We start from the raw sequence: 23,485 nt of genomic DNA, 5'->3' as shown, positions 1-23,485 counted from the left end.
TCCAGATGAATTTTGTTATTATTGTTTTTAGCTTTATGAAATAACCATTTGGTAGTTTGGTATGGCACTGAATAAAGAGATTAACTTTGTCATTTTTATTATATTGGCTCAGCCTACCCATGAGCAATTAATACTTTTTCAGTTGCTTAGATCTGACTTTATTAGTGCGAGAGGTGTTTTATAGTTGTGTTCATATCGTTCCTGAGTTTGTCATGGCACATGGATTCCAAAGTATTTTATATTGTCTACAGTTATTTTAAAGGGAATTTTTCTTTCTGTCTCTTGCTCTTGGACTTTGTCAGTAATATATAGAAACGCTGGTGATCTATGTAGGTTTGTTTTATATCCTGCAACTTTGGTAAAGTTGTTAATAATTTCAAGTAGTTTTTTAGTTGATTCTCTATGATTTTCTAAGTATAGCATCATCTCATCTGCAAAAAGTGATGGTTTTGTTTCCTCAATGCCTATTCTAATTCCTTTAATTTCTTTTTCTTCTCTTATTGCTATAGCTAATAATATATTAAATAATAGATGTGATAATGGGCATCCTTGCTTCACCCCTGATTGGGTTGGGAAGGCTTCTAGCTTATGCCAATTACAGATAATGCTTGCTGATGATTTTAGATAAATATTGCTTATCATTTTAAGATAAGCTCCATTTATCCCTGTGCTCTCTAGTGTTTTCAATAAGAATGGGTGGTGTATTTTGTCAAAGGCATTTTCTGCATCTATTGAGATAGTTGTATGATTTCTGTTGGTTTTGTTATTGATATGGTCAATTATGCTGATAGTTTCCTAATATTGAACCAGCTCTGCATTCCTGGCATAAATCCCACCTAGTCATAGTGTATGATCCTCATGACATATTGCTGTAATTTCATTGCTATTATTTTATTTAAAATTTTTGCATCAATTTTTATTAGGGAAATTGGTCTATAGTTTTCTTTGTCTGTTTTTGCTCTTCCTGGTTTGGGTATCAGCACCATATTTATGTCATAAAAGAAATTTGATAGGACTCCACTTATTTTTCCAAATAACTTGTATTGTTTCAAGATTAATTGCTCTTTAAATGTTTGGTAGAATTCATTTTTGAATCCATTTAGTCCTGGGGATTTTTTCTTAGGGAGTTCATTGATGGGTTGTTCAATTTCTTTTTCTAAGATTGGGTTATTTAAGTATTTTATTTCTTCTTCTGTTAATCTGGATAATATATATTTTTGTAGATATTCATCCATTTCATTTAGATTGTCAGATTTATTGTCATATAATTGGGCAAAATTTCTCCTAATAGTTTTCTTAATTTCCTCTTTGTTGGTAGTGAATTCCATTTTAGATACTAGTAATTTTGTTTTCTTCTTTCCTTTTTTTTAATCAAATTAACCAATGGTTTATTTATTTTGTTTTTTCCATAAAACTAGCTTCTAGTTTTATTTATTAGTTCAATGATTTTATTACTTTCAATTTTGTTAATCTCTTCTTTGATTTTCAAGATTTCCAACTTGATGTTTAATTGGGGATTTTTAATTTGTTCTTTTTCTAAGTTTTTTTTTATTGCATGCCCAATTCATTGATCTGCTTTTTCTCTGTTTTATTGATTTAAGCAATTAGAGATATAAATTTTCCCCTAAATACTGCTTTAGCTACATCCCATAAATTTTAGTATGTTGTCTCATTGTTGTCATTGTTTTTAATGAAATTATGAATTCCTTCTATGATTTATTCTTTGACCCACTTGTTTTTTAGAATCATATTATTTAATTTCCAGTTAATTTTTTATCTCTGTCTTCATTGTCCATTAGTGAATGCAATTTTATTGCATTATGATCGGAAAAGGAAGCATTTACTATTTCTGCTTTTCTGCATTTGTTTATGAGGTTTTTATGTCCTAATACAAGGTCAGTTTTTATGTAGGTGCCATATGCTGCTAAGAAAAAGGCATATTCCTTTCTTTTCCCATTCAATTTTCTCTATTTCATCTAACTTTTCAAGAATTTTATTCACCTCTTTAACTTCTTTCTTATTTATTTTTTGTTTAGATTTATCTAGTTCTGAGAGGGGAAAGTTGAGGTCCCCCACTGGTATAGTTTCATTATCTATTTCTTCCTGTAACTTATTCAACTTCTCCTTCAAAAATTTAGAGGCTATTCCATTTGGTGCATATATATATTTCGCATTAATATGACTTCATTGTCTATGGTACCTTTCAGCAAAATATAGTTTCCTTCTTTATCTCTTTTAATTAGATCTATTTTTGCTTTGTCTGAGATCATGATTGCTACTCCTGCTTTCTTTGCTTTACCTGAAGCACAATAGGTTCTGCTCCAGCCCCTTACCTTTATGATGTGTGTATCTCTCTGCTGCAGATGTGTTTCTTGTAAACAACATATTTTAGGATTCTGGGTTTTAATCCACTCTGCTGTCCACTTCCATTTTATGGATGAGTTCATCCCATTCACATTTATAGTTATGATAGCTAACTGTATTTCCCTCCATGCAATTTTTCACTTGTTTATCCTCCTCTCTCTCTTATCCCCCACCCTTTCTTTCCTCACTTCTGATCTCCACCTTCTCCAATATACCTTCTTTTTTTATCAGTTCTCTCTCCTATTATCACAGTCCCTTTTTATTTCCTTATAGGGTAAGATAGATTTCTATATCCAACTGAGTGTGTATGTTATTCCCTCTTTGAGCCACATTTGATGAGAATAATATTAAAGCTTTGTCCACCACCCCCACCCTGCATTTTCCCCTTTCAATCTGGAGCTCTGGATCTTCCTGCTGGCTTACATGGGGCTTCTGGACTTAGCTGCTTGCTTTCTCTAGAGGGTAGGCTTCCCTTCTGGCTTGTACTGGGGCAAGATGGGGCCTTCTTGTTGTCCTCCCCTAGAGTTTTTGGTTCAGCCCTTGGTCAGCCCCAGGGCAGGGCTTCAGTGCTGTTCAGCAATGGAGTCAAGGCCTCCAGGGTGCTAGGGGTGGAGCCTAGCTGTGCTGCACAGATTGCTCACTTGCCTAGGGGGCTGCTGGTTTGAAGAAAGAGGTGGGGGTGGGGAGCCTTGCTGGTAGATTGCCCCAGGCTTGGAGTCTTGCTGCAAGCCCCCTGCTGTGAAGCTCACTGCTACTCTTGGACCTTGCTTCTTTCATCTGTAGACCTTTTTGCTGTGCTGGTAAGCTGCTTCCCTGCTCCTAAATCAATTCTGAGGCAGTTTCTAGTTGTTTGGAGGGGAATTTGGAAAGGCTTCATAATGTTCCTTCTTCACTCCACCATCTTGGCACCAGAAGTCCTGAATCTGGTTATTGTCAAAGCCCATAAACATAAGGGAAAAGAGAATGATTGGGAATTTCACTGCCATTTTTTCTAGAGTAAAGTCCTGCCTTTACCCAACCCCAGTATACTGTCATTCCTAAATGTATACGCATTTTCCTTCCTAAAACTTATCCTAACTCAGACTCCCTATATTTTGCATAAAACTTCAGATTGTAGAAACAAACTATATTAAAACCTTTGTTTCTTATCAACACTCCGAACTTTGAAGATGGCTTAGTCTCACTCATTGACATTAATGATAGGGAGAGAGCTAAAGGAGATCAGTCTGAATTTGAATAAAATGCCAAATCAAAAATAGTAAAATAATAAAAATTTAATCTATTATGATGACAATTTTTATTCTTAATAATTCCCAGTTCAGTAATTAATGAGCTTAAGATATTTAAAGTACTCATGGTTCATTCCATTGGTTATAATTCTTCTTAACAACTTGACTATTGTGTAAATAAGTTTAATAAGAAAATTTGGAACTCAAAAATGCAACTGAGTGTTGTAAGCTAAAAGTAAAAAATAAATTTTAAAAAAAGATATTTAAAGTAGCAAATATGGCCAAAGGAGAAATAATAGAACATTTAATTAGTATAAGATCTCGACACTGATCCCTGCTCTAATGATACTGCAGAAAATAGAACAATAATGGAAAAATGAAAATTAAGAAAATGTCACAGGATTTCTCTTTATTAAATTATCTCTAATAGTAATCACACCAAGGATGTTCTGCTGTTATTTGTCAGTTTTGTTTTTAAAGGTGTTAAAGATATTTACTTGAAGTTATTTTTTCTCCATATAGCACTTATGTCTTTTGGAGACATATGCTAACATTTTTATATCAATGGCTTAAAGAGAAATCACTTTAATAGGTATTGCCCATGTTCTTTGATATTTTCACAAGTGACAGGAGAGAGTACTGCCTTCAAACAGAGTAATTAATAGATGATGGAATCACCTTGTTTCCAGTTGGATATGTTGGAATCAAGTTGGATACTCTTAGTTTAAATCAGTTCACTGGGCACAAATGAAATAACACTTAAAGCATGTGATTCAAAACTATAGAACTTGTCTAGCCAAGCAATTAATAATCTGACGACCCATTTCCATTTGATGAGATAGACCGAGAATATCTGTGTAGCATAAGAAAAGCAGGAATATAAATGTGTCCAAAAAGTAGCCTTTGATGAATTACAGGAAAACATATGAAGAAGCCAGATGTCAACGTGTCAACAGACTGTGAAGGAATTTGAAGGGCAACCAGGGAGTTTGAGTTTTGTCCCATATGTAATAAGGAGCCAGAGAAGTGACAAGGCTGGATGTACGCTGACAGCCATTTGAAGAATGGTTTGGAAAGGGATAGGAAGTAAAGGTGGAAATACCTAGAAGGAGGCTATTAGAATAATCTGGACAAGTCATAATGAGAGCCAACATTAGCAGGATGACAGTGGCAAGTGAGAAGAAGGAACAGATGGACAGAAGAGGTGTTGCATAGCTGAGGGAGAGTAGCTATGATTCTCTGTGGTGGAAAAATTCACCACCCAGGGGCCGACCTGTCTCTTGAGCATCTCTGCACTTAGCTAGGCTGGTCTCCAGATGATAGATGGGCAAGAAACCCATCTTACTGAACCTTAAAGAACTATCTGCCTATTAGCCTAGTTCTCAAGAGTAGGACTTTAGTGGAAATAGCTAGAATCCAGTTGCTTTTCCCCATCCTGAATTCTGTATGCATACATCTATCATGTACACACATACTCAATGTATGGTGTAGTATGGTAGAAAGATATACAAGGCTTGGAGTTGGCAGACCTAATTTTCTTTTCTTTTATTTAATCCCGAATCTGACCCTAGGTGTATGATCAGGAGCAAGGCTCTTCGTTTCTCTTAGCATCAGTGGCTTCATCTGTAAAAATGAAAATTAAACTGTACCACATACCTCCTGTTTATTGGGAATACCCATTAGTCCAAAGACAATATTAGTACAGCCTTTCATCATCTCTCTTGAAATATTAGATCCTCTTCATTCTAGGGAAACATTGAAAATTGAGAATTCAGAGTTACATTATTAACCTTTGTTTCATGACTTGGTATTCAGCTTGGCTTACTTGGATTTGGCTATTATCTCCAACATTTTCTAGCTGATTACCATGGCAACACTAGAAGTAAGGTGCCAGCTGATGAGTCACAGGCTTTGTGACTGCTGAGTGCAGTAGGTTGCACGCACTTTAGCCAGCATGTTTCCATAGGGAGTTATGGCCTGAAGGTCTTTTTTCTTGCTATCCTTCTTACCAGGTGGACTTTCTAATCACCAAAAAGACCACAGCCGTGGCTTCAAAGCTGAACTGTGCAGCTAGCCAAAGCACAACTTAACCTAGTCTCCTTGGGAACCAAGGCCTTCTCTGATGGAAGTTTGTATTCATTCTCTCGAGACTGTGTTTCTATCACTTCCTTCGATAAATTTACTCTCCAACTTAAAAATGGGCAGAAGGTTTCCGCAGGGATAAAAAGTGTTTTCATGCCCCTGACTTGTATCTCTATTTGTTTCCTGCATAGTCAATAACCAGAGTTCATTGTTGATATAATTATATGATAGCATTCATACTAAAATAATTCGGTGGATCTCTGTCCTCTCTAATATGGCTAATATAGGTTGCTGCCCATCCATCTATGCCATATTGACCTGGGTGACTCTTGTTCATGCCCTTCCTGTAAGTCCTCCACAGAGAAGAATGGAAATTGAACTACGCTCCATCAAGTCTAAACATATTCTAAGATTTATCTCTCCCTACGGAGAAATTTAACACTGCCCACAGTTTCTGACTCTGTTAAAGCTAGAAAAGGTGGCACAGATCTTGCAGGCAAATAGAGAATGCCAAGGAGCAAATTTGTACTTTGAAATGTTGAATTCTAAATGTATTCTGAGCAAGCTAGCTCAAGAAAACTGGGGTTAAGGTGAGAAAATGAATGTTTGCAGCTTCAGAATGAAATCAACCCTACAATTATAATCGTGTTTTTGTTTTGGTTGGTAGCAGAAAGTTCACAATCCATTGCTGTAGTCTAACTACAAATTAAGCTGTAATACACTTTAAACATTTGTGCAAAAGAAAGCCTGCACTATTCCAATCCCTGTGCAATCCTGGTTTTCTCTAATAATTCTGTTCGAGTACAAAATGGAACACGTGACATCAAATCTCAAATGCAAGTAAAGCAGGAAGTCTTTTCCAAAACTTGTGTACTCATTTTTATTTTTCCTTAAGAATTGTGATGAGAGATCCATTCCTGAGTAGTTACTTAAAACCTATTTGAAAGGATAGTAGCATAAACATGTTATTCTCAGGAAAAAAAATATCTCCTCGTTAAAAGGCAAAACCTTTCTAAAGTATGTGTCAGTGTTTCCTTATGATCAATTATTTTCCAACCCAATTACTTGACAAATACAGAATAGATAACCAAAAATGACTTTTTGAATACTTTCTAGGATGTTATATCTTAGGTACTTAGAAATTATCTTTGAGTTCCATAGTTTGGGGATCAATAGTTTTAATTTTTAAAAAATCATCGCTCTAGGCTTTTTTGCTTCTATATTAAAACACACATGCACACATAGAGCAAACTACTTAGAATTAAGCAATTTGGGTTCTAGTCCCAACTCTATCCCTAACTAGCTGTGTGACTTTGGGAAAATCATTTGACCTTTCTGGTTCCCAGTGTTCCAAATTGTAAAGAAAACGATAGATTTCTATTGCCCTTTGTGCAGGGGTATGCTTGTAAAAATTTAACACTAGGCTCACTGAAAAAAAAAAATGCATGACACATTAAAGTTTAATCTACACTGTTACCATTTTGTCTGTCACCTTCTCAAGTCTAGAAATGAATATATAAATACTACACTAAGTACCGATTTGTAGAATTTGCCATTTTTAAGGTACAAACACACCTCATTTGATTGCAGTCCAATTTCACAGGCAGTATTTTTTTTCAAATTTAAGATTCATGGCCATCCTCATCCAGCAAGTCTATTGGCACCATTTTTCCAACAGCATGTGCTCACATCATGTCTATGTCCCATTGTAGTAATTCTCACTGTATTTCAAACTTCTTCATTATTACTATATCTGTTATGGTGATCTGTGATCCGTAATCTGGGTGCCACAATATAAGACAGTGAACTTAATACATGTGTATGTTCTGATTGCTTCAAAAAAAAATCATTCCAATGAGTACAGCACTGGCCCGGGAGTCAGGAGGACTTGAGTTCAAATCTGGCCTCAGACATGACACACTTATAGCTGTGTGACCTTGAGCAAGTCACTTTACCCCAATTGCCCTGCCTTCCCCCCCCCAAAAAAAAGTCAATTGCTGTCTTTCTATAGCCATAATTTAGGGTGATTAAGTTTCATGTAGGCTCATAATCTGCTATTGTGCCTGGACCTTTATTGATTGTTTTCTTCCCTTAGTCATGTGTGTATCTGAACCATAAGAATTTTATAAACCAAATCTGAAAAAATAAAAATTACTTTTTCTGTGTGTGCTGCCTGCTCCTGAACTGGGGGCCTCTGTATATGGGCTTCACAATAGTCATCTGCACAGGGGAATGATGCTTCATTAACTCAGGTAAAAGGTCAATTCCATAGCAGAGACTGCTGAGGCTGGATGGACTTTCTGAGATAATCCTTTCCAGTTCCCTTATTTTACAAATGAGGAAACTGAGACCCAAAGAGACAAAGTGATGTTTCCGAGATCATATAGACGCTTCTCAGGAAGATTAGGACTAGAACCTAAGTTCCATGACCCATAGTTCGGTGCTGATTAAATCATACACCAGTGCTTCATTACATAGAGAAGAGAAGGAAGAAAAGAATGTGGTAAACCTGACCTCTCGGTGTTGACATACTCAAGTCTTCCCAAAATGTGATTTGGATTGGCATCCTATTTACTTCTCTGTTCAATGAGAAAGATATTTTAAGTTGTCCCCATTGCTAAGAAAAGCAATCACGTTTGGGCAGTTTACCAAAAGTAGGTTCCTTTACACAGTCACCGGAGCTGTTAATGAGCAAATGATTTGAAATGTCAGACTGGTATGTCAAGGAGCTTAGAAATAAGGCATTAACATTTCGAAGCTATTGAAGGGGAAAATCTGTATTGCAATTATGTCTAATATCGCGAGCTCTGAAAGAAAGTAAACAATTTCAAGCCATCACAACCATAAGCAATGTTACAGCATGAGAGGGAAATGATGACCTTAAACCTTCAGCACTGCTGTTGCTTCTCCTTCCTCCCACACACACTGCAAAGGATTTAGGGTTTCTCATTTTTTGCAAATTGACAATTCTCTTTCCTCCCACTCAGTCGCACAGGACAGAACATTCTGCTGGGGCTGCTGTCTGATATAAAGCATTGTACAGGCAGACCGCACTAAAACTGGGCTGCCAGACCTTCAAAGATACATTGTATTTTAATGTGAAAGTAAAACCAGGAAAAACTGTGTGTGGGGAAGCTCATGGGCACTTGTATCACAGCTAAATCATCTAGCTTGTAGTATGCCCACAACCTACCATAGCATCCCTGCACTGCAGCGTTTCAGGGTTTATAGGAATCTCCAGGGTCATTTAGTCCAAACCATACCTGAAGAAGAATCCCTTCTATGACATGGATAGAAAAGGGTCATCTAAACTAAAGATGCTAAACACATACCTACAACGCTCCCAAGTGCTGTAGGAACTAGGTTAAGATGTAATTGGGAAATATTTAACAAAATAAATAAAAATATAATAAGATAGTATTACATTTTAAGGCAGCCAGGTGGCACAGTAGATAAGAGTGCCAGGCCTGGAATCAGGAAAATTCATCTTTCTGAGTCAAATCAGGCCTCAGGAACTTAGTAGCTGTATGACTCTGGGCACTTACGTCACTTAACCCTGTTTGCCTCAGTTTCCTCATCTGTAAAATGAGCTGGAGAAGGAAATGACAAACTACTTCGGTATCTTTGCCTGGGTCACGAATGGGGTCATGAAGAGTTGGGCACGACTAAACAACAATTACATTTTAAAACTAAGTCAACATGTGGCCCACAGGGATTCTTATGTGTGAATCATTACCTCCATTTCTGGTTGTGTTTGACCACTAATCTACACTTTGCTTGAAAAGTACCAATGGGAAGGAATCTCCCACCTCCTAAGGCAGTCCATCTGTAGCAACAATTCAGCTAGCAGCAGCTGTTGTAGGGGTGTAAGACCCAACAAGACCAGCAGGGGCTAACAACTCCCTTTAATCAAACATGTAGCAGTTGGTTCCTCAGCGGGGGCCTTGAATGAACCTAAGGACTCTTAAGAGGTAGAAGTGAGAAGAGGAGTACGTTCCAGGCATGGAAGACAGTACAAACATGCCAAAGCCTATATACCAAGAACAATAAAGTCAGTTTGTCCAGAGTCTGGTCTAGACTCTAGAACATAGTCCATGAATGTATAGTATGCATAATATATAATTAAGCCTGGAAAGGAAAGTTGGGACAGGTTATAAGGGGTTCAAGAAGAGTTGTATTTTCTCCTAGGAGGAATAGGGAGCCGCTAGAGTTTATAGAGTAGGGGAATGATACGGTCAGACCCACTTGCTTTAGAAAAGTCACTTTGGCAAGCAATATGGAGGATGGATTTAAATAGAGAGAGATCTGAGGCAGGGAGATGTTGGGTTAAGAAGCTATTGTAACAGGTGATAGTCCAGGTGGTAGATGTTCAGTCCAGTCCTGAGCTAGCATGGTGGCTGAATGAGGTAGAGAGAAGAGGACCCATGTGAGAGGTGCTACCGAGGAAGAAATGGCAAGATTTGGCAATGGACTGGATTTGTGTGAGTGAGAGTGAGGAGCTGAGGACGAGATTGAGGTTGCAAACCAAAGTGACCGGAAGAGTTGATGATGCTCTGAATAGAGGTAGGTAAGTTTGGAAGAGGAGTGGGTTTGATGAGTCCTGTTTTGTACACATTAAGCTTGTGATGCCTTGGGCACATCCAGTTTGGAATGTCTGATAGGCACTTTGTGCTGTGGGCCTGGTAGGTTAGAGCAGATGCAGACTTGGGAAGGAGTTTATAGTTCAGGAATTAGTTGGTCTGCTTTTGGTTTGGGTGGGCTTGTTTGCTTGCTGGCATCCCTTTGGCTCTATTCCTTGAAGCTGCTTTCATTTCTTGCATTCATTTTTTTATCAACTTGGTACTTAATATTGACTTGTTCCACGGTGATTGATTGCCTTCTGTGGGTTCAATGTGACCTTCCAGTGATAATGGAAGCCTCTTAAAAAGCATTTTCCCTTCATTATAAAAATGTGAGAGTGTCAGAAGCTGCAATTTCCTGTAAGCAAAATGATTTTAGTAGGACCAATATGGCATCCTCATTCATCTTCTCAGTCTTCAGAGAAAAGCGTCCAGTATTTCCTTTGGTCCAAGGACAAATGTCAGTCATGGCAGCTAATGAAAGAGGTTACTTAAGAACATTCCTCGATGGATAATTTGAGATAAATGGACATCTAGTTTGTACGTACACAACATATGGGGGGGGAGGACTAGAGGAGGAAGGAATATGCATTCTATAATATTGATTTTTAAATCCATATTAAAATGTAAGAAAACATTCATTTTTAAAATATGGTCTTGAATGTTCAATTCCAGAGTCTATGGGGCACATAGAGAAATGATGGTGTCGGAAAAACAGAAGGATCATACCTCTGCCTTCATCAATAAAAGAGTTTGTTGTTTTGTAGGTAGATGGATGGATAGATAGATAGATAGATAGATAGATATAGCTTTAAGAGTAGCCAGTGACATGAGACTTCATCTTGTTTGTAGCCCCTAAATTTACATGGAGAAGTTCCAGCTTTTTTCTGTATGCAGTGAGGGAGTTCTAATGAATGATATTTGTTCTGTTCAAGCCAAAAAAACCATACTTTAGGGGAATATTTTATTGGCTACTTAATAAAATCCAAGCATTTGAATTACAGGATTTCAACATTAAGGACCAAAGTGAAGGGTAAAGCATGCTACAGTCACACCATGAAGATATTATTCTTTTTCAGTTGCAACGTGTTTTCATTTAATAAGGATAATTAAATACAATGCACAATTTCAGTTAGTAAAGAAAGGGGAGGAATAAGTACATCTATGTTGCATGTTGTATGCCAGCCACAGTAAGTGCTTTCCAAATATTACCTCATTTGATCCTGTGTCCCAACCCTATGATGTAGGTGCTGTTGAATAGACTGAAAGAGCAATAGACCTTCTCCATATTCACAATTCATTAAGAATGGGTAACTAGAATCTAAATTTTATCTTTTGCTCTTTTTTGTGTTAATATAATAGACACATTTTTTCTTCTCAGAACTCATTTAACAACAATTTAAGGGAATAGTGTATGAAACTTCAAACAGAGCTGTTATCAGTAACAATACTATTCCCCCAAACATCTCGTTAGCCTGTTTGTTTGAATAGTTGTCCTGGTGGTTTGAGACTTCCCTCAACTGGGAACTCCAGTCCTGGGAACTTTAGTTTGGGGATTCCTGAATCCCTGGGTTTTCCCCCTCAACATTTTATTATTAATTAATTAATATTATAAAGAAATTTCAGCTTTATTTGGTGTTTCCAGTAGGGCACTGATTATTCTTCATTGTTCTTTTCCTATCATGTGATCTTTTGTGCTTAGTGGTAGTTAGATGTCGTCCATTACTTAATGAATGGTTGATCAGTCTTAAAAGTATGGTGCCTTAAAAATAGTGGGTGCATAATAAATGTTTGTTGGATTAAAATGGAAAGAATTTTGTTTGTTTTCAAAAAGGTGTGGGAATGGGAAGGCAAAGGGGAAATAGCATGAAAATGTGAAATTTTACCTTGGAAGGAAGTGTCGTGTACCGGAAAGGTTCCTGGCTCTAGAATCAGAGGAACCAGGTTCAGAAACCTGTCTTTTCCACTCTCTGCTCATGTAACATGAGTATGCCACTTATCTTCTGTGGGCCTCAGTTTCTTCATCTGTAGAATGAGGGAGTTAGACTAGATGGGCTTTAAGGTCCCTTCCAGCTCTAAATCGATGACATTTTTAAATAGGAAAATCTATATAATTAACATAGAACATAACTGAAATAAAAAAATAATCTTGGGATCATATCAGTTTGAGGCAGCTAGATGGTGCAGTAGATACAGTCTGAGACCCGGAAGTCAGGAAGAATCATGTTCCTGAGTTCAAATCTGGCCATAGATATTTACTAGCTGTGTGACCCTGGGCAAGTCATTTAACCCTGTGTGCCTCAGTTTCCTTTTCTGTAAATGAGCTGGAGAAGAAAATGGCAAACCACTCCAGTATCTCAAATGGGGTCAGGAAAAGTCAGATACGACTAAACAAGTGAATAGTGTTTGGTTCAACCATTGAATATTATCAACACCGATAAAATGAAATAAGGAACCATTATGTTTTTAAGTTACACATTTCTCAATAGAGGAGGAGAGATATAATGGCAAGAGTGGCAGGCTTGGAACCATAAAGATTTGGGTTCAAATCCTGCATCTTACAGTTATTGATTATGTAATTCCAGACGAGTCATTTCACTCATTAACTTATATGTGCTCCCAGGCAACTGCCTAAGATTTATCAATTAAATCTCAGCCAGCTTTTGAAATCCTTTACAAATGCATACATATTTATGAAGAATGCAAATATACTTCTATAGACACCTGTCTCACTTATTTACCATTCAAAGAAGCAAGCCCCATTTTTTTCCTCTGTAGGAGATGCAGTATTCCCTGTAACCATTTTTATCTTGTATATGGTGAATTGCTTTCAAATGAACATTCTAACATCTTAAAAATTACAGACTTTGTGTAGAAGTCATATTTCTCCAAAATCTAAGTTATCTACCCTCTGAGGGTGGTCACACATTCCTCTGTTGGCAGGGAAATGAGAAACCAGATGAGCCAAGAATATTTCAGTGTGCTTCAGAGTGGACGGTAAGTGCCCATTCAGTTGCTAAAGTCCTGAATTGGCCCTGAAATGTAACAGCTGTAAACCATTTAGAATTCTTCACATTTTAAGAAGCTCCCACAGTCTCATTTCTATACAAGGAAGTTTCCCCCTTGCAACTCTGATTCAAACCCAATAAGAAGAGCTTACTGCCCATGTGTATAGCATATGCATATGTATATATGTGTGTGTGAGTATTATTATATATAAAGCATATACAATGTATATGTATATGTATGCATATTTATATAAGTAATATATGTGTGCATATGTAAGTGTGTATAATATATGTTTATATAAGTAATATATATTACTTGAATTTGAAAGGAAAACTAATAGCCCACATTAATTATAGAACTCAATTTCATTGCATTTCTTAGATTCTAATCATGTAAGGGTGTGCACACTCATAGACTCTGAAATACTTACATAAACAGCTCTTTTGTTGTTGTTCAATCTTGTCCAACTCTTTGTGACCTCATTTGGAGTTTTCTTGGAAATATGCAGGAGTGGGTTGCCATTTCCTTCTCCAGCTCATCTTACAAATGAGGAAACTAAGGCAAATAGGGTTTAGTGACTTGCCCAGGGTCACATAGCTAGTAAGTGTCTGAGGCCAGATTTGAACTCCGGAAGGTGAGTCTTTCTGCCTCCATGCCCAACATTATATGCACTATAGCGCCATCACCTCTCAGTAGTTAACAACGCTGGTAGACCACTGAACTTGAAATTAGAATGATCGTGTTGAAAGTCCTGACTCCTCCACTGTGTGACCTTGAGAAAGTCAGTTCAACTTTTTGGGACTCAATTTCCTCACTTGTGTAATGGTTTTAACCAGATAATCTTTTAAGGCCCTTTAGTTCTTTAAATCCGGGTCCCAATAGATAGAATGTTAGAGCTGATTTCAAATCCAGTCTCAGACATTTACTAGCTGAAACTCTGAACAAGTCACTTAATCCCTCCCTGCCTCAGTTTCCTCCTCTGTAAAACATGGATGATAATAGCACCTGTGTCCCAGGGGTGTTGTGAGGATCAATTGAGATAATGCTTATAAAACATTTTGCCAACCTTAAAGTGCTACATGCATGCTAGCTATTATCATCATCATCATTATTATTAGCTCTGACATGCTATGAATCTATAATTCCAAGAAAAAAAATGTTTTGTTTTGTACTATTTATAAAATCAGAGAATGTCAGAGCTGCAAGGGATTTTAAAGGTCATTTATTTCAGCCCCTGGTTTGTACAGATGCAGAACTGGCCCAGACAGATTAAGTACTTAACCAAGGTCACAGGAGGAAAACAGAAATAATAACTCACTGTTGTATACTGCTTTGTGGTTACAGTGCATTTGTGTAGACTATATTAATCATTGAATCCTCACACAGCAGCACTGCCGGGGTTGGGGAGGGGGGATCAAGGAATATTGCCCTATTTTATTAATGACACAGAGGCCCACAGGGGTCATGTATTGCCCAAAGTCACAGAGATTTCCATCTCCCTATCCATTAATCTTGTCACAATACTGTGCTGCTTCTGGATATGGCAGGGTAAGCACTGGTCTGATCAGCTGGAAACAATACCTTGAAAAAAGCCTTTTCAAATTAAAACCAAATCTAGAGTACCACTAGATAAAAAATAGAAACATTCCAAGAAAGGCTACAATTTGGCAAGTCTTTTTTTACATGCATGAGTATGTATGTGTATTTGTACATATGTGTATGCGTGTATGTGTGTGTATGTGTGTGCTTGCGTGTACATATGTGTGTGTATAGTCCCAAAAGGCTTAGGACAGTCTTTAACTGCCCTAAGATTTTTGGGACACTCCATATATGTGTGGATATGTATATATCTGTGTATCTTTTTGCGTGTATGCTTCCCACATGCATTGTGTGTTTATATGTGTGTATATAGATACATATATGCCTATATACATATCAATGGTTCCTTCGTCGACCAATTTGGTTCCCAGACAAGCTGCATCATTTTGTGGACGTGATGACAGATTTAGGATAGGCTAAGATGTTTGATTTCTAGAAGCTGATTTAGATATTTAAATTTTCTATTGGAAAACATTACACTTGCTCTAAAGGGCACAGGAAATTCATTTAAATAAACATTTCTTAAAGTGACCTGAATTTCAAATGTGGCTATTTCTTCCTACTATATTCCAGGAAAATTGCCACCGATTGAAATCAATGTTTTAAATTTTTTTCATAATGAAACATATTAGTAGAAGTAGAGGTATAGTGATACTTATAAACTGTAAACTACTTGAGGAAAGGGATTTTGATTCCTACTCCTATTCTCCCATAGCATCTAAGGCTATATACTCAATTCCCTAAATCTTTCTTAAACGAATGAACGAATAAATAAATAAATGATATATGTCTGCGATGGATTTCTATTTTCTGTGGTAAATGAGCATGCTGGGATTTGTAATGGCTACTTAATATTAACAAAATTAGACACGCTTAAGTATTTCCCATGGAGGATCAATAGAATCCTTGTATAATCATTAATTGCTACTATATCTTTAAAATGTAAAAGACCTTGTCTGCCCTTACTAGAAGTCTCTGGCAATCCCTTAATTTGAAGAATGGTTTAGGGCAGACTTTTTTATGTTTTTTTTTAATTTGTCTTTTTTTAAGTAAAGGAAATTAATACAATGTGAATAAAAGTTTTAGTTCTGGCACTAATTTAACCTAGAACTTTATACCAATTTTATTTCTTGTTGTTGAGTTGTCTCAGTCATGTTTTACTCTTTGTGACCCTATTTGGGGTTTTCTTGGCAGAGATACCATAGTGGTTTGTCCTTTCCTTCTCCAGCTCATTTTACAGATGAAAAATCTGTGGCAAATGGGGTAAAGTGACTGGCCTAGAGTCACACAAATAAGTAAGTGTCTGAGGCAAGAGTTGAACTCAGGAAGATGAGTCTTCCTGACTCCAGGCCCAGCAGTCTATCCACTGTGCCACCAACCTGCCCCCTTCCCAAAACATGCATTATTTAAATCTGGCAGGGAGGTTTTAGACAACAGAAGAGCTATTGTCTAAGCAGGGATGAAAATATGAAATTATGCATTCCTAAAGTAAATTCCCTACCAAACGAATCTCATAAATTACTTTTTTTTTCAGATGGAAAGCTTTAATCCTTCCATTGCCTATGAAGGTAGCTAGGTGGCTCAGTGGATAGTCTGGAGTCAGGAAGACCTGAGTTCAAATATGGCGACAGACCCTTACTAGCTGTGTGACCATGGGCGAGTCACTTAACTTCTGTTTGCCTCCGTTTCTTCATGTGTAAAATGAGGGTAGTGATAGCACCCTCTTCCCAGGGTTATCGTGAGAATCCAATGAGATGATGATAATGGTAAAGCACTGAGCATGATGCCCGGAACACAGTGTTTATATGAATATTAACAATTGTTCTCACTTCTTTTCAATGACAATCATCTCCACTGTCTACTATTCCTTATCTACTCATCTCCACCTCCCTCCCCAGTGGGTGGCAGTGGGTGGCAAGCAGGTGCATTGTGAAGCTCATAGGAGATAATGGGTGTCAAGCACTTTGTAAACATGAAGAGATATCTAAGTTCTTGGGTAGTCCTTTCAGTCTCATCCAACTCTCAGCGACCCCATTGGGGTTGTCTTCGCAGAGATACTGGAGTGGTTTGCCACGTCCTTCTCCAACTCATTTTACAGATGAGGAAACTAAGGCAAACAGGGTGAAGTGACTGGCCAAGGGTCACACAGATAGTAAGTGTCTGAGGCCGGATTTGAACTGGGGAAGATGAATCTTCCTGACTCCAGGCCTAGCACTCCATCCACTGCACCACCTAGCCACTCAATATATAAATACCAGGTTACTAAAGATTACTATTTTTAACCTGCAGTCACCAGGCCTCCAGTCTAGGGATGACTTCATCCCCTGAGCCATCTACTGTACTCCTGCTGAACTTAAGTAATGTTTATAGAGTAAGATAAGGGTGTGCTGGTAAATATTTAACCACCAGGCTGGGGGAGGTGGATTAGAAATGTATGCAAACACTTTTAAATTTTAATCCACATTATTATTAGCACTTTCTTGAGTCCAGAAAATCAACAAAACAATAAATCAAGCCCTAATTCGTAGCTATTGTGGGTTTCTGAGATAGAACTACTCAGACTGAAAATTTAACAATAGGCTCTCTCAACTCCGTACAAGTTGGATCGAGCACAACCCTGGATTTATTTTCCCTTGCTCTCCCCTCAGTTGGATTGAACCTGAATAATCTCACCTCTCTAAGAACTATAGGTTGATAGAGTTAGTAAGTGGCTCACCCATTAGTTACTGCTTCCTCTTGCCAGGCACCTGCAGAAATCTTTTCTCCACTTCTGCTAGGTGTTTCCCACTATTTCTTTTGAGGTAAGACTGAGTATCTGTTATTTCCTTTATCTCTTTAGTATTCAGTCCCATGTTCTCTTTAGATGATGTTTCTGATCTACAATCGCTGACTTTTCATCCCCCCATCTCTTATAAATGTGCACAAATAGGTTTTCTAAGCACCTTTCCTTACCCCTCCCACATCCCCCAAGGCTTTTCCTGTATACCTCAAAGGTCTTTTCCCCCCTAGGAATCAGCAGATATTCCTGAAAGGTACTATTAGGGATGTATTCCTTATTACTAAGCTGTTTGCATATCCAGTGATCCTCTTTATTGGTGCATACATGATGATTCATTGCTTGGTAGTCTGTAATGAGACAGGATTTTTTAAAATATAATACAAAACACAAATAGAAGGAAATTGGTTTTCTAATATTCTACATAGATACAACTTCTTGGTTCTCAGAAAACTTTCATTTGGAAAAATGGCTCCATTTTGCGTTATGTGCTTTTCACATGTTATTGCTGGTAGTGAGAATATGGAGGTGCCTTTAGCATAATAGTAAATCCAGCTCCATCATTCCATTCTGAAGGAACCAGATAACTGATATAGAGGATCTACTTCTAACTCAGCCAGCCTAGTTATTTCTCCATGTTCATCATTGCTCCTAAAGCTTATCAAATAGGCAACATTGTTAGTGAGGGTGCAGTGATAAATTATCTTTGGATTGCCGTGCTTATGTCGTTGATATTGCAAAAATCCAGTCGCTTGAAAGGTTGGAAAATTATTTTTATTTTACATAGTTTGTATGATAAGCCATTATTTTATGTTAAGGGCCATTAGTCAACCAAGGGGGGAATAATTACTCAAGGGACACGTTATTTTATCAGGATAAAGAGCCCTTTCCAACTTAACTGACAGAATAATAGATTTAGAGCTGGAAAAGTTGAGGTCATCTAGTCAACCTCTGTATTTTACAGATGGGGAAACTGAGGCCTAGAACTCTTAAGTCCCTTGCCCAAGATCAGTCACACAAGGAGATTATAAATTCAGGACCTCTGGTTCCAAATCCAACACTCTTTCCACCAGAGTCACACAGTAGTAAGTGTTAGAAGCAAGACTTGAATCCAGCTCTTCCCAACTCCAAAGCCAGCAGTCTCCCAATTCTCTCAAGCTGCTTTTAAATATATAACTTAGGCTTCTAAGAGAAATAGAGAATGTTCAACTTACCCCTCTCTTAGTTAACATCAGGGAATATAAATCTCCAATAAACACCACAGAGAACTTAAAAAGTATTTTACGTGTCATCCAGACTGCTCAGAACGACTAGGGTGGAGGAATAGAAAGAGAAATGTTAGAACTTGAAAGAGAAAGCTAGACAGTAAGAGAGGAGAAAGCCAGACAGATACATCCAAGTTGAAGCAGAGTGAGATTTACAGAGAAAAACCCAAAAGAAAGTATAAAGGAGATAGAGTAAGCGATGGAGACCCTAAAATTCTAAAACATACAGAAATAAATGTAAGGGTGAAGACTTAGAGGTGGTTGACATGACATTTTAGGACATTGCTACTGCGGACCAAGGTATGTCGCATTTTCACCACTATGAGTAAAGATGGAATGTCACCTTTTATGACATGGAGCCATTCACACACATGTTAATTCAGTCCCTTACCAAGCTACAAGTTGTCTTGCACACATACACAACAATGTTGTTATTGTTGTTGCTTTCTGTAGAATGTGTTATGAATTGAAGTTGGATACAATTAGAGTTATTGATAATCTATCTCAAATACATTTATCATTTAAATTGACTTTTATGGGTGATTCGGGAAAGCTAACCACCATTCGTAAAATTGTTTCTATGGAGAATTGAGTACTAAGTTCCAAAAAACTGACTTACAAATTTTTGGACACATCTGTTTCTAAATCAGAAACTGTTTATACTTTCAATTAGTTGAGCTAGTATAATAATTATGCCTGGCATAAGTAATGCTATTAGTTTATGAGGTGCTTTACATATATTATCTCATTCAAGCCTGCAAAAAAAGGTAAAGGCAGCTGCCATGTTATCCCCTTTAAAAGATAAGGAAGCTGACACTCCAGAGGGTAAGTGATTTGGCCAGGGACTCAAAGCAAGTGAGGCAGAATGTGAATCCAGGGTTTCCTGACTAAAAATTCAAAATGCTGTCTACTATATCATGATTCCTTTTTATGGTTAGACTTCTGAATTTGCTTTAACTGGTCCAGGACCAATTAAATATCTGTTAAAGAACAGACATACTTTTATGTCATCTAAATAAATGAAATATTTTCTTTTGCCTAATTTTACCCAAATTAAAAATTCTTTGCACACCATCTTTATTCTGAAAAAATGAAGTTGGCATTTCATATTCACTGGAAAACCCTTTGCCCAAACAAAGAGAGAGATTATATGATCAACAAAAATGAATCCTTCTGATTTTTGAACTGAGCTTTTCCCTATTTTCTAGTCACCTGGTGCTTTAGGAAATATTTCTCCATTTGCCAAAGAAAGTTGTAAGAAGGCTTTCCATTGGTTTTTTATATTTATATGTTCTGCTGTTCTCTCATTATTAGCTTCTCCTTCACATGCCCATAGTACTCGATTTCATCATGTGACTTGATAGGTATTACAAAAATGCTATAGAGTTTAAATCCATCCTTGGCCAGAAATTGAATTTCTCAAAAGCCGTGTTAGTGTAGATTAGAAATCAGGGTTGGGCAACCTGCAGCCTTGAGGTCACCTGTGGCCCTCTAAATCCTCAAGTGCAAGGGCCACACTTAAGGACCTAGAGGGCCACAGGTGGCCTCAAGGCCACAGGTTCCCCACTCCTGGACTAGAAAAAAAGACCCACAGTATATTCTAACAAATTATTCCTGTTCCTTAAATAATTCAGTTCTATATTGTCTGTTTCCCCAGGTAAAGATACCCTTAGGGTACCTTGCCCCAGGTAATATGATTTCTGATCAAATATGAAATCACTTTCAGTTATTCTTCCTCTATTACTATTGGACTTTCTTCAAAACTTGGACCTCTTCTGTTGAAGTGCATGACATTGCTGGGAGAGCCAAATGAAGGAGCTTTCCTTTGGCCAACTTTTCTACTACCTCCTAGATTAGGAACCAAGAGAGTAGGATGCCTGAGAATGACACTCCTTAGGTAACCGGATGCTAAAATGAGCCAAATAACTTTTTTCCTATCATTCTTGAATTTATAGAGTTCAGGCACAATCTCATGGAGGAAAGAAATGCAGTTCAATGTGATTATTATGGTTGATCATTTAGATTGTAATTCTTATATATAAAAAGCTGTACTTTTTTAAATATGGATTTTAAAAATAAAATCAGGATTGCTGAAAGATTGACCTGCCTGGGGTTACCTTTTTGTATACCCAAGTTAGACATTTTAAAGGAAACAGTGCCTTTTTGGGCGTAAGTAGACTTGCATGCAGACAGAGAGGAACTTACGGTACTAAAAACCATATACAAGGCTTGCCAAATTTTGCTATTTTCTCTTTTATCAGTATTGCATGACTATTTCTAATACAATACTAATATGATATGGAAATGATAGCACTCGCAAGTCTTTCATCGTATTGTATCACTGCTTTATCATATTAGGCTAATACACTGCGAGAGTTGATAGAACCTCTCCATGCCCAATCGGATCCACTTCTCTTGGCACTGAACCCAATGGACTCACAGATTGATAAGCTAAAGTTTAGAGAATTTAGATCGGAGAGAGTTGACGCGGCGCAGACTCAACTTCAACCGCTTGCAAGCAACTTAATGGCCTCCATTCCGAAAACTTAATAAGTTCTTCTTTGATGTTTCTAACAGAAAACAGACTTTTATAAGTTTAGACTACCAAATGTCTACATTTGGGGCTTCCAGAAAGGGATTTTAAAGGGGCAGAGCAATCTTACGAAGAATACATCCTTTCTACATTGGGACTTAGGCTAAAATCAAAGCCGAGCAACATGGAGGACAGTAGCTGAAAAACTGCCATCTCTATGGGAGGACAGAAGGGGAAAAGGGTTGTAACAGGGCAAGGGCTCCACATTGGTGACAATTCTATTGTATTCTTCTGACATCAAAGAAATAAAGAGGGATCAGCTTTGGTAACTATAAAATCCTGGCTTTTTGTGGACTCTTCACTATCTTCTGTCAGGAAAAGTGGAGGAATAAAATCCTGTGTGTTTTGCATTTTTAAAAAATTACAAAAAGTTGATTTGTTGTATCATCCTAAATTAAGTATAATCTACCATGGCAAGGTATACACAGCCTGTTTTAAGACTTAATATGTCTAATATTTTATCCTGCATATTCTGGTGTAATAGAGACTGACTTAGATGACAGTGATGAAGAAGATTCCACATGCTGGGCTTTATTAGATCCCTCAGATAAGATCTTTAGTTCCTTCTTATCTTCTGGGACTTGTATAGAAGTGTGGTTGCCTCATAGGACAAAAATAAGGGGTTATCTATCAAACACTTGGACTCCATAGGGCTATAATTTTGTTTTTCAGACCAGTATTTTGTCTGGATGTCATTCAAGCTAGATTCAGATGTTATATTTACTATTATGTGCTGGGCACTCTGTGGCTCAATATTAGTCTCTCTCTCTCTCTCTTCTCTCTCTCTCTCTCTCTCTCTCTCTCTCTCTCTCTCTCTCTCTCTCTCTCTCTGTAGTGGATGTGGAATTCCTTTCATTTAGTTGAACATAGATATACCCTAATAGTTTCAATGCTAATTACTGGATATTTCATACTGTGTTATGGACAGATAATTTAAAATTGTATTTTGAAATGTTTTTTTCTTCCTGTCACCGCAGTGTGTGGTATTGAATAATGTTAATATCTGTAAAAATATATATTATATAAAATAAAAATGTATGACCAATTGGTATCTAATCATTTTAGATAGCTTAATAGTATACCAAACATATTTGATGGTAACTTTCTTCCCAAAGAGAAGTAAAATATCCTTCTCACAGATAGATGAAATTTGTGCTGTGAATAAAATCACATCGACCTGCTTTCTAGCTATTGCTGATTTTAATATATTTCTTTAAACTATTTTTAAATATGATGGATATTGGTGTGGAAATTCATCAAAGGTGCCTTTTTACTGGTATTGAGTATCAATGGGATTGACTTGGAACGAGCTCCACCCTTTAACCATAACGTAAAACTTCATGATCTGGACAGTTTTTCCTGATTAAGAAGTACGGTCTCCACATTAAATTCCAAATACAACCATTGCTACTTATTTGCAGAGCAATGTTCTTTCATAGTCTGCCTAAGAGCTCAGCATTCTTCCAACTGATCAAATTTCCCCATATTCCCAAGTCTTTTGATGCCTGGTAAAGGGAGTATCCAATGGAGCATCTGTTGTCTTTGCATGTGAACTTGGGGCAACACATAAATTCTCTATCAACAAAGACTTAGAAATCTAGAAGATTCAATATTAAAGCTATTCGAAAAGCTGAAAACTTAATGAGTACATTATATGGTTTTCATTAGACTCCATTAACAAACAGTAATGAATCAGCTCTAAAACTAAATTAGGGTCCAGATATCCCTTCCTTCCTTCATTTATTTATTCAATTAGAAAAAATCTATTGGAATGCCTACTATATGCAAGAAATGGAATAAGGCACTATATGCAGAGGTAAGACTCTTAAATCATCTTTAATTGCCATTCTGAACAACATTAATTAATGGTGCATTTAATATCCTTTGCCTGCGGCCAGAAGAAACTTACATATTGACATTATATGGCAGTAGGGTAAAACCAATTTTAT

The 23,485-nt window shown here is 37.2% G+C and overlaps 1 protein-coding gene across 5 annotated transcripts in view; it reads left to right on the top strand.

The window, feature by feature from the left end:
- The window catches only part of CNKSR2 (connector enhancer of kinase suppressor of Ras 2), a 334,206-nt gene that overhangs the window by 300,183 nt on the left and 10,538 nt on the right, over positions 1 to 23,485 (top strand). The window contains exon 21 of one of the 5 annotated variants that reach the window (XM_036747698.1): positions 21,302 to 22,248. The exons of the other annotated variants lie outside the window; for them this stretch is intronic. Coding sequence (XP_036603593.1) covers positions 21,302 to 21,306 — 5 coding nt within the window. The 3' untranslated portion in view covers positions 21,307 to 22,248. Of the gene's footprint in view, positions 1 to 21,301; positions 22,249 to 23,485 lie in introns of those variants that run through there. 5 annotated transcript variants of the gene reach the window in all.

This window comes from Trichosurus vulpecula, chromosome 2 (assembly GCF_011100635.1).
Source record: "Trichosurus vulpecula isolate mTriVul1 chromosome 2, mTriVul1.pri, whole genome shotgun sequence".
Classification (NCBI taxonomy): Eukaryota; Metazoa; Chordata; class Mammalia; order Diprotodontia; family Phalangeridae; genus Trichosurus; species Trichosurus vulpecula.
Note: the sequence above shows the minus strand (reverse complement) of the source record. Positions and strands in the feature narration are given on the sequence as shown.